This window comes from Uranotaenia lowii, chromosome 3, assembly GCF_029784155.1.
Source record: "Uranotaenia lowii strain MFRU-FL chromosome 3, ASM2978415v1, whole genome shotgun sequence".
Classification (NCBI taxonomy): domain Eukaryota; kingdom Metazoa; phylum Arthropoda; class Insecta; order Diptera; family Culicidae; genus Uranotaenia; species Uranotaenia lowii.
Window position 1 is genome coordinate 140062174 of NC_073693.1, and position 12735 is coordinate 140074908.

A 12735-nucleotide genomic window follows, 5' to 3' on the forward strand; every position below is an offset into this window, starting at 1 on the left:
ACTGCAAATTAAAACATCTTCAAATTAAAATTACCTATTCTACGATCACATGAGATTATAGATACTGTTAAGTGGGTTTTTCCGATTAACCCCACGATTAAAAAGTGTGCCAAATAATGTTTTGGCACACTTTTTGTGTCACCATTAGGAGCAGTTTGAATCAATTGTTTTTTCTTTTTTTCCTAGCATAAATCATGTTAAAAGGATACACTACTCTTCACCGTATATGAAATGGCACATCACTGTTTGTAGTGTTTCTAAACAACAATTGTCATAGTGTCAAAAAAGGTAAATTTCCTTAGCCTTTTATAAATATTATGTTTTTTTTCGAGCATAAGTGTTTTTTGAGTGTCGCTAAGGACTCTATTGAAGAAAAACGATCAGGAAATTTTGGGATAGAGGTGTTAAAAGTTGAATGAGAAATATGTCATCATGTTTTATGTTAAAGTTCTTTTCGTATCTATTCGAAAGGTATGAAAAATTCTTTAAAAAACAACAATGGTGCATCATATTTTATCCATGTCTGAAGAGTTTAGGAAAAAAATGAACCTTTCAAAACTATATTTTAAACACATATTAAAAAAAATTATCAAAGTTCTTCTCACGGAAGTTTTTGAAACTGCACTCAAGAGAAAAGGCCATGATGGAACTTTGAAGGCATATTGATACAAACTATAAAGGGACATGTGATATGAATAAATCGTACTTCCTTCAGGTCAAATATTTATTACAACTACTATGTTGAAATTATTTACATCTTTGGTATTACAATAATTTAGGACGTTCATTTATCGTCCCTACTCAATTCAATGTAAACTTTTATTATCCAATTTCTTTTTGTCAAAGTTCTCCTTCCTACACCTAGGCTTCAATTGAGCCGGCTGCGGCAACACTATCAAATAACTGTGCATTTTGCACACGTGGACTTATACAAATGGAATTGTTATTTAATCGGTTTATTAGTGGCTTCTTCAATATATGGCAGTATTTTTTGTTCTAAATTTTTGTTCCTCCAAAATTTGGTACAAATTTAAATTTTTTTCATCGTTTTCTCAAATGTTTAGTTCGATTTTGAATCGAACATTCAAACTAATTTTTGTTTTCGTTTTGAAATTTTGTTTTTCCAAAAAAGAAGGAAATGACTAAATTTTTTTTGATATATCACAACAAATTGACGTTTCGGCTTTCGTTTGAAAGTCTGCACTGCATTTCCAATGTTTTATTGTGCTTCCGGTACAATATTTTTTTGCGTTGGCTGCTTTTTACAAATCCGGTCCGGAATCACTCTCTTCGCCGTAGTCACCGTACAGCAGCGGAGGAATGGCCGGATTTTGTACCGGTGAATCCATCAGCAGGAAATCGGCACACTCGGGATGACCTGATTTGGGGTTGAATAGATTAAAACATTAATTAAAGATATTTTATTTTTTGCTTTTTATGTTTGTTTTTGTTGAACTAAAACATTGTTACGGGGTTAGTTTTCACACCTTTGGGAGAGGATTAAGGAATTAGTTAATAACGGACAGCACTTAACAACTTTTGTTAATGGAGTTAATGACACTTTACATTCCAGGTTAATCGACAGTTTCAGTTTGTGTTTGGTTTTTAAGGGTTTTCATCGAGCGCAAGCGGTTTTTGCTAAGTTAAAACTTATTTCTGTAAAATTTTGCGTGTAAATAACTTCTTTCAACAGTTTTCTTATAGAAAAACTTTCTTATTTGAGTTCTTGTATTGTTTGATTCATTTTCAATTAGTTTATAACTGATGCTTTTCATTCTTCGTTTAATCGGATAAATATGTTGTAATAGTGAAATCTTACATTAGTGGTTTAATTTCATTCAGTTTTATCTTATCTGTTTCATTCCTCATACACAACTTTTATTTTTGTAACTTTATGAACCTTAATTACTAATGGTGGAAGATTTCGTTCAACTGCTTTTGCTGAAAAATTTGAACTTTTCGAACCGAATCCAATCAATTACACGTCTTAAGTCGTTTGCCCGTCTGAGTCACGTGAAGATCTAAAACGAGAATGGATAACATAGAGTTCGATTTAGTAGAAATATTGTAAGCGATTCGATTTGAAATTGGTAAGTTTGGCAAAGAAAACCAAAGAAAAAGTGTAAAGCGCAAGTCAATCAAAACATATTTTTATAGCTTAACACGCTCATAAGAAAATCATAAGTTGCTAGTATAAATTTCTTAATTTTAGAAAGGGTTAGAGAGCAAGTTTTGCAGAGTCCACAAATTTGGCGTTAATTTATCTTGAATACTCGATATTCAATCTGAATTAAGTTCGAAGACTTGAAACAGGCGTTTAAATTCAATTGCTCTCTTTGCAACGATATAGTTTAAATAATGGTGTTTTCTTTTTTGAAAGAACTGCAGGAAAGTTGAAAAAATTAGTTCTGAATCTGGATTCCGAATCTGAATTCTGAATCTGAATTCTGAATCTGAGTTCTGAATTTGAATTCTGAATTTGAATTCTGAATCTGAATTCTGAATCCGAATTCTGAATCAGAAGTCTGAATTTGAATTCTGAATCTGAATCTGAATTCTGAATCTGAGTTCTGAATCTGAGTTCTGAATCTGAATTCTGAATCTGAATTCTGAATCTGAATTCTGAATCTGAATTCTGAATCTGAATTCTGAATCTGAATTCTGAATCTGAATTCTGAATCTGAATTCTGAATCTGAATTCTGAATCTGAATTCTGAATCTGAATTCTGAATCTGAATTCTGAATCTGAATTCTGAATCTGAATTCTGAATCTGAATTCTGAATCTGAATTCTGAATCTGAATTCTGAATCTGAATTCTGAATCTGAATTCTGAATCTGAATTCTGAATCTGAATTCTGAATCTGAATTCTGAATCTGAATTCTGAATCTGAATTCTGAATCTGAATTCTGAATCTGAATTCTGAATCTGAATTCTGAATCTGAATTCTGAATCTGAATTCTGAATCTGAATTCTGAATCTGAATTCTGAATCTGAATTCTGAATCTGAATTCTGAATCTGAATTCTGAATCTGAATTCTGAATCTGAATTCTGAATCTGAATTCTGAATCTGAATTCTGAATCTGAATTCTGAATCTGAATTCTGAATCTGAATTCTGAATCTGAATTCTGAATCTGAATTCTGAATCTGAATTCTGAATCTGAATTCTGAATCTGAATTCTGAATCTGAATTCTGAATCTGAATTCTGAATCTGAATTGTGAATCTGAATTCTGAATCTGAATTCTGAATCTGAATCCTGAATCTGAATCCTCAATCTGAATTCTGAATCTGAGTCTGAATTCTGAATTTGAATTTGTAATTAAATCAAATTCTATCAAATTAACAAGAAAACCAATTACCATCAACAGTTGAATAAGAATGTGAATTGATGTGATACTGATTATTGTTAATATTAAAAAACTTCAACTCTCGCATGACCAACCACAATGAAAACCAAATGGAAAAAGGAAAACAATACCAAAAAGTACAAAATGATAAACGGCTTGAAAGCATTCACACTTTAGCGATAGACAAGCGGACAACAAAACGAACAAAAAATGAATTCAAACAACAACACAAAAAAAAAAGATGAGACACAAAATGTTTAGCAGACGAGAACGAAACAGTTCTGCCCATGATGGAATAATAAGTTTTGCACTAAAAAGGTTGGTGGTTTTAAGAAGTCACAAACAAAAGATAAGTAAAGCTGAGCCTGTGAGTTAAGCTGGAGCAGAACAACAACGTCAACAACGAAAAACTAAAGATTCATATAAATTAATTAAGTAACGTTACCTTGTGGTTGTTGTTGGTGTTGTTGTTTTTGTCGAGTCATGGCTGCGATGCGGAGGCGTGGGCTTTCTTGCTGAAGCAAAACCTTGATGCGCGCGGTCACGGTTTGTCGTTCTCCAGGAGGTGCTCTAGTTGTTTGTTTTTTTCTCTTAGTTTTTCGGGTGCCGAATGCACTTGTTTTCGGCCCATAATTTAAGCAGCTTATCCGGCCAGGTGCTGTTCCCAGGTTGAGCTCGTCCATGGTGGTCATCGGGGTTTAGGAAGCGGAACCGTTTTTTTTCTCTCTCTCTCCGTCTGCGATGCAACCTGCGCCCAACATCTTGGCCGGGGGAGTTCTTTTTCGGTTCAAGGCTTGAAGGAAAATTATCCCCAGACAACCGACAAGCCTGACAAGTGGCATATTCTAGACCGAGTGATTATTTTGTTTGAAAATCGTATTTTTGGTAACCTCGGGTAATTTGGACAATTTTTAACAAAACTATTTTAACTATCTTGTGTCCAAAACTGCCTTTATACGGGTTTCACTAAAATCGTCACAAAACTAAGTCACAGCTAATTATTATTATTACTATCTTTTTACGCAAAATGTTTCAAAATACTTTAATCTAACAATCCGTACTAATGAAAACTGTTTGACAAGTAGTTGTCAAAAGCAACAGCAAAGAGAAGCTTAAAAATTAAAGAAAACTGTAAAACTATCAATTAGGTAGCCTCAGAAATCCTAGATCCAGGTGTTTATCGAACTAAAAATCTAATAGACAATTAAGTTTAAGAGTTACCACCAATTTGGGTCGATTTTTTTATAAAAATATATATCCTAAGTTAGGTAGGAGAGATGAAAAATTATCCCCGTCTAAAGACGGGGCTGATGAAACAACGACAACATTCGAAAAGTATGTCACTATTCACTTTTCATATAAGTTGAAGTATTTCAGTTATGTGTGGAACAATTTTAACAAAAATTATTTGAAAAATATAGCTACGAGTCTGTCCTAATATGTTTCAAAATTACGGAATAATATGAACTTAATAAAGCATGGATCACGCAAAATCTGGACGTATTAAAAGGGTCTATCTCGGAGATATGTAAACAAAATAAAAATGTAGGATTTTTATTGCACTACAAGGGAAAAATAAGAAAAAAAAAATTCCGACATTGTTTTGATGAAATTTCGAACTTTTCGTCGAGAACCACTCATCATAGTTTGGACACCCTATTCACTGACCTCAGCGGCCATTTTGTTCCATAATCTCTTCATCTCTGTTGCATCCCTACCATTCTTCTTCATCTTCTGCTTGACAATTGCCCAAAATTTTTCGTTAGGGCGGAATTGAGTGCAGTTGGGTGGGTTGATGTCCTTTTCGACAAAATCCACCCGTTGGCCCAATACCACTGTAGTACCTCCTAGCTGTAGTGGTAGGTTGCCAAATCTGGTGAAAACTTTACTGGTCCTTTGTGAGATCTAATGTACGAAAAAAAAACGTTTTTAAGGCACTCCTCCTTGGCTATGCAAAACTTTTGACCAGGAAGCCACCCAAAATCAGATTTCACGATTTTTGAACCAGACCACGTCGGGTTTTTGACGTGGGTGTCCAAAACTAATTTTCGCTTCGCGGCTTCCATTACGTATAACGTTATTGGAACAAAACGAATCGTTATGACATTTTCAGCACTGATAGAGGAAACATTTTCGAACAAAGTACTGTCAAAACATTTCAGATCCGACAACTAGAAGCGATATGGTATAATAAACAGTGCGTCCAGATTTGATGATCCATGCTTGCTTTCCTAGAATCTGGGTTGCCAGGTGCCCAGATTTGTCTGTAAAACCAAGACTTTTGACCCTTCGTCCAGATATTGGTCAGACACAGATTTTGCCCAGATTTTTGCTGAGAATGCCCAGATTTTACAGACTTTCAAAATTGACAGATAAAATCAATATTAATGTATCAGATTTGATATGTAAGTGGCAGATTAGACTAAAATCTGACTTGCATTCTTTGGTATGACCAATCAATCATTAAATTTTTTTTTTAAATAAGATCGGCATGGTAAGTGGTAGGAAACAGTGATTGTTATATAGTTATCAACTCGAAAATAACCCCAACACCATGGCACAAACACCTTCCCCCCCTACCCCTTTCCCCCGCTCACACGATTCGCCAAATTTAATTTCTTGTTTAATACCGTAAACTGGGGTAACTTTGATCGACATGAAATTTTTGCAGATAATCATCATGAACTGAGTATAAAGTTAAAATATCTGTAAATTGTTTACTACGTTTGAAAGTCTGTAATTGGAGTTACAAATAAGCTTAATTTGGTTTTTATTAGGAGATTTTTTAAATTACTTTAAATATAATTTTAAAATCTTAAAATATCTGTTTTTTGAAGGCTCACAAACAAACATCTCTCCTGATCAAATTTAAGCATTAAGGAGAAAATTGGTTGTTTAATTTGAAAGTTCATCTTTCAAGTTTAAGTGTTATTTTTATGATCATTTGAGGATAATTTTTGGATATTAAAAAAAACGGTCATTTTCGATGGAATAGTCCGTATAGAAAAAAATACTAAAAACCCTATCAAATGGTTAAGTTTGAAGAAAAAAAAAAAAGAAAAGGAAACAGTACAAGGACTTAGGGAATTGCATGAAAGTAAAATTTTATTTTATTTTATTTTTTTTTTTTTTTTGTAGCGGCCCACCACACTCCCCCACACCAAAAGGCTCAATTGAGCCCCCTGGTAATGGACGCTACTGTTCTCAGCATGTCTGGCAGCAATGAATAATAAAAGTTAACGCGAGCAAATTTTAATCATGCTGAGAACACAAAATTGTTTAATGTCGTGCGAGGAAATGTATTATTTAACTAAATTGACAACAATATGAATCTCAATGGAAAATAATTTCCTTTGAAGAGATTCATTATACTATATTTACTATTACACTAATTATATTTACTAATTTTATCAAGTTATGTTCAATAATTTAATAAGATAAAAATACAAACTACAATTTTTTAAAGAATAATAATATTAGAAATTAACGCTACAAATATGCAAAAGGTAAGCAAAACAAAGACTGGTTGATGATCGACTGTTTTAATGGTTCAATTTTTCTTTCAAAAGCTGTATCACTTTGGTTTTGAACATGGAACGATTGGTTATGTTTTTAATATCAGTTGGTAAGGTGTTGTATTTAGTAGGTCCAATAAACGAAATTCTTTTTTGCCCTAATGATGTTGTGGATCGGCTTCGTTGCAAGAAATCTGACTGGCGAGTGTTATGAGTTCGCAACCCCGTAGTAAAATGGAGGTTTTGAATATTTTCAGTTGAGTGTAGATTATCATAGATATATATAACAGTTTGCAAATCACAGAGTTCAGATATTGGAAGAACGTTATGCGTTCTTAAAGAGTATAGCTGAAAGGTAGGGAATAACAAAGGGAGTTTTAAGATGTTTTTCAAGCATCTATTCTGGAGCGTTTGAAGTTTCTGTAAGTGAGACAAAGAAGCTCTTCCCCATATCATAACAAGGTAGTTCAAATGAGAGTGAATAAACGCAAAATAAAATTTAAAGAGAACATTTTGGGGAACAAAATTTCTCAGTTTCCAAAGAACACCGCAAAGAGGAGTAATTTTTTTTCCAGGTGTTCAATTTGACGATTCCATGAAAGAGTTTCATCTAAGTAAATTCCTAAGTATTTGAAACAACTAACTCTCTCAATCGTATTACCATTCATAGCTGGGTCATTAGTACGAGGCAGTTTTTTATGTGAAGAACGAAACAACATGTATTTGGTTTTTGTATAATTAAGTGAAAGTAGGTTTGAATTGAAATATTTTGAAAGCAGTTTTAGGCCGTCTTCAATGTGCTGAATTATAATATCAGGTGAAGTTTCTGAATAAAAAATTGCTGTATCATCGGCAAATAAACGTGCTGTGCCTTTAAGTTGAAGGTTACATAAATCATTTACATATAAGAGGAAAAGTAATGGCCCGATATTACTCCCTTGTGGTACACCGATATCAATATTTCTTAATTCGCTTCTTGTATTTTCAATAGCCACAAACTGCTTGCGATCTTCTAGGTAGCTACGAAGGATATTATTTGCTGTTCCTCTTATCCCGTATTTATGCAATTTAGACAATAATATGTCATGATTTAGAGTGTCGAAAGCTTTTTTGAGATCCAAAAACAATGCCCCAACAACATTTTTTGACTCTATTTTACATATGATAGATTCCACTAATTCTGAGATGGCAATTTGAGTGCTCGAGCCTGATCTAAATCCATATTGCAGTTTATAGAGTATATTGTTCTGATTTAGAAAGTCTACAATCCTATTAACAAGAAGCTTCTCGAACACTTTACTAAAAACGCTTAAGGTCGAGATAGGACGATAGTTATTGACGTCAAGCGAATCGCCAGCCTTAAAAACAGGGATAACTTTCGCAATTTTTAGACAGTTCGGGAAAACTCCTGACTCTAATATTTGGTTAAAATATTGTGTGAGTATGTACGAGAATGTTTCATGGTTGTTTTTTAGGACATTAACAGGGAAGCCATCTGGTCCATGACCCTTTTTATTTTTAAGTGAAAAAATAACTAATCGAACCTCGTTTACATTAGCGGGTCGTAAGAAGATTGTATTTTCTACCTGTGCGATATGAGACAAATGATCATTTTCAGTGTCTATTGGAATCTCTTTAGCCAGGTTCTTTCCAATTGTGGAAAAATGTTTGTTAAATTTCTCACAAATCTGTGTACTATTGGTTATAACACCTCTTTCATCTGAAAGGTTGATTGAGGAAGTCGTTTTAGATTTACCTAAGAGCGTATTTATGTTTTTCCAGAGCTTAGAATGCGGAGAATTATTTAATAAGCGCTCGTAATAGAGCCTTTTACATTCTTGTTTTTTGCACTCACTTTTTTATTTAAATGAATTAACATCTCTTTCAAATTGTTATCATTAGGATGCTTTTTTGATCGTTTTAAATAATTATCTTTTATTTTGATGAGTGTCCACAGGTCAAATGTCATCCACGGACAGCAATTACCTTTAAGTTTTACCCTTTTATTAAGTGTACGAGTAGAAACTTTCACAAAGCGATTGTAAGTTGATGTGATTTCTTGTAGGCCTTCATCAACATTTTCTGGTAGTTGAATACTGTTTAAATAATTCACAAATAAGCTGTTTAGTTTAGCGTAGTCAACTATCTCTTTTCTTAGAATTGTTACATTTTTATCACCTAATAAATTGAAGGACGTGAGTATTTGTAGATGGTCACTAACATCAGAAAAGATTGTATCATTTTTCAATCGATCTAAGTCAATTTGCTTCGATATTACGTGATCTAGAATATTCCGAGTTGTTGGCCTAGTAGGAAATGTGTTTGTACAAGCGTATCCAAAAGATTCTAAGATAGATCTATATTTTGCTACGGTATTCAAATTAACCAGATTCACAGGAACGTTTAAATCACCTACAATAAAGCAGGAGTGATTATCAGCAACAGACGTTAGAAGAGATTCAATTTGATCACAAAACTTGTTAAACGAAAATGCAGGGGGTCTATATACGCCATGAACACAAATTACTTGACCACTTGTACAGATTTCGACACTTATTCGGTGAAAGCCATCAAAAGTTATATTTTCAGTAGTTTTAAAATTCAAATTTGTTTTTATATACATAGCTAGGCCTCCATATGGTTGATCACGGCAAGAGAAAATAGATGTATATCCCGGAATGTTGTAAATACAACAGTTATCTTTACCAAGCCAAGTTTCACAAATAACAATAACATCGATACAAACATTAAAATGATCAATAGTTTGTAATATGCAATCAAATTTATCTAAATTATTCATACTACGTACATTCCATTGCAAAATTCTAAAGGATCTTGAATCATTATTAAAACTACTTAAATTAAAATCTTCTACATTTTCGTGGTATCTATTAATTAAACTATCCATTGAATAAAATATATAAAAGTTTCAAACAGTTGTAGATTTAAGATCTTATTTTGATCGTGGATCAGCATTGTTCCTTTTTCGTTTGGGTGAAGGACTTTCATTTGGAATCGTAGATGTGTTATTTCCTTGCTGAGTGACATGCATGCTCATATAACGATTCATTTCGAGTTTAGTTTTAATTATATCAGGTTTTGAATTTTCTGTTTGTTTGACCAGAATGGCACCATTTCTTCCGGGCCAGATGTATTTGGCTCCAATTAAATCTTGATATTCGCGCAATTCAGTTAGAATTTCCATAGATAAGGGCGTCAATTCATCCCTTATTGTGACGTTAAGCGCTTTACCATCAACTACTAATAAAGGATCTATTGAAGAAGAGGCAAGTTTCCCAAAAAATTTTTTTTTACTAAAAATTTCTTCTTTTATGACTGTATCTTTTAATAAAACTTTGATCGGTGGACACTTTTCATTGGGTTTGTTCGAGGATATTAACCTAACAGCGTTTAAAATGGACTCAGTTTTAAGCTCGTAGCCAAAAGTGCCACATGTTTTGCGTACAAGTTCTTGTGTATTTTCTCCATTTTTGTATGGCATTCCGAAGATCATGAGGTTTTTAGAAACAGCTTCCCGGTTAAATCGGTCGAGGTTTACTTCTAATTTAAGGACCTGATTAGAAAGATTTGAATGCTTAGATTTGAGGTCAGTTACTTCTTTTTCAAGAGCATCGTTTCGGAGTTTTATGTCTTTGAAATCAGTCTGAATTTCATCGAATTTCGTGGACAAAAATTCCTGCGAAGCCTCTATCGCAGTAGTAACTGATCTCATATCTGTTTTGATTGAGGTCAATTCATGTGAAACCACATTATAAACGGTCGTTTCAATTTTAGTATGGATATTTTCGATAATAGTTTCATGATCTTTCCGTAAACTTATTATTTTGGCGTAAATACATGCACAGTTGGCATCGCAAAAGTATTGCTGCGCTTTCATTTTGCGAGCTGCACTGCCAATCAAATTTTTGCACCGAAGATGAACGCTCTTGAAACAATATGCACAAGTAAGTATTTTATCAAGATTATTTTCAGTATTATTACACTCTATACAGATAACTTCGTCATCACATTCCATGTTCGCCATCGCCATAATACAACGATTAAAAGCTAAAAGGAACTAACTCGTTTGATGAAACGCACAACTAAAGCTAGAAATTATTAAAATTAAGAAATAAGAGACTTATAAATTTATTTTTAATAAATGCACAACTAAAACTAGGATTATTTAAGAAAACAACACAATAAATATTAAAAAGGAAAGACTGTTATGAAAAGAGGAACAAAAATTTAATTAAAAAAAACCCTAAGCTATCTTAAATTATATGTATGTACGGAGATGAGAACTATTTAATTAAAAGCGTTATTTAAAAGGGTTCAATGTCAAAATCGCAACTCAAATTAAATTTTAAGGACAAAGACAAACCTAAATAATGTGTGTGTACGAAATTAAAGATAATGTAATTTAAAGCGCTTGAAATAAAAAAAAAATTGATTACATAATATTAAACGCACAAAAAAAAAATCTAATAAAAATCTAATTTTAAAACAAAAGAAAAATCATTGCTTTCCAAAAAGAACAATTTTCAAGTTTATGTTGCACTGTGTACGACTATCAAGAATACAAGTGACGAGTCACCATTAAAACCAGCACACGCTAGTTCCAACAATGTGTGCTACTGACGGAAGCAACAATACTTTCGTACCTACTCATGTGCGCTGGCTGCGTTTGCCTAATCTTCACCGCTAGCGATCGAGATTGACTAACAAGCTAGCAAGTGTAAGAAACACAACCCTTTGAAGTGCGCTAATAACAGAGACACACACTTTCGCACTACTTGCAAGTGCCCCGAGGTTGGCCAAATACTACACCGCTCAGCGACGAGATTTACTAACAGCTGAGCAAATGATAGAACCACAAGAAGTTGAACAGCGGCAGTTTTTTTTACTCAGATAGACCGACAAACAAATTTGTTTTTGAGGCCAAAAAATATTGAGAAATGTTTATAATTTTTGCCCCTAAATGTATGCAGCAACATTGTCCATCATTCGAGTATATTTGTTTTTGAAAGAAAACGTTGAAAAATTCAATTGAGTCCAAACAAAAAATATTGTTATCGATGTTTTGAACCATCTATGCTTAATGGCATCAAAACAATAAATTTGAAGTTGTTGAGATACTTAAAAATCATAGGGATCAAAGCTACCCCGAAACTAGAAATCTAGTTTTGTAACAAACATTTAATTATAACAACCAATGTCGTTTGAATTTACTACAATGAATGATCATGTTTGATACTCCTCACATCACTAAGGGTTTTAAAGCTTTTAGGTATTACGAAAAAGCAACCCCTTCCAAAATATTCAAAAATGAATGAAACAAGTGATCAAAGTTCCCCCATTTTACGGTACCAAATTTGTGATTTTCCGAATGCACAGACACACACAGACTTTTTTTTTTAAATTGCCCAGATTTTTCATCCTCAACACCTGGCATCCCTGCCTAGAATACATTTAAGGGCAGCCAGTGGCCAGCAGCGAAGACGCATGTTATTACTCAGAAACATTACGAAACGGCATATAAATCAAACATCCGTTAAAATAATATCGGTTTAAAAAAATTGGAATTCTATGTTTATAACTTTTAAGCATAAAATCATTCAAATTCTTGAGTTTATATAGATATTTAAATCATGAATTTCTCCAACTAACTTTGAATGTGTGATTAATTGGTGGTAAGTGAATACAGTTGGACCAAATTTTTTTAAGTGAAAAAAAAAACTCTTTTCAAAAACAATCCTTTGCGAGTTAGCTTTAAGTTGTTCTGAGTTAAAATTTTAATATAAATTATCTATGCATTTCAACAATTTCCAAACTAAAAAATGATTTGTTGATTATATGCCCTTTTGTGA

The 12735-nt window shown here is 33.0% G+C and overlaps 1 protein-coding gene across 3 annotated transcripts in view; it reads right to left on the minus strand.

Moving 5' to 3' along the window:
- Positions 1 to 710: 710 nt before the first annotated feature.
- Positions 711 to 12735, minus strand: part of LOC129754246 (protein vein) — a 201575-nt gene continuing 189550 nt past the window's right edge. For all 3 annotated transcript variants that reach the window (XM_055750197.1, XM_055750195.1, XM_055750196.1), the window contains one exon: positions 711 to 1378. In XM_055750197.1, the coding sequence (XP_055606172.1) occupies positions 1263 to 1378 (116 nt within the window). In that variant the 3' untranslated portion in view covers positions 711 to 1262. The remainder of the gene's footprint in view (positions 1379 to 12735) is intronic.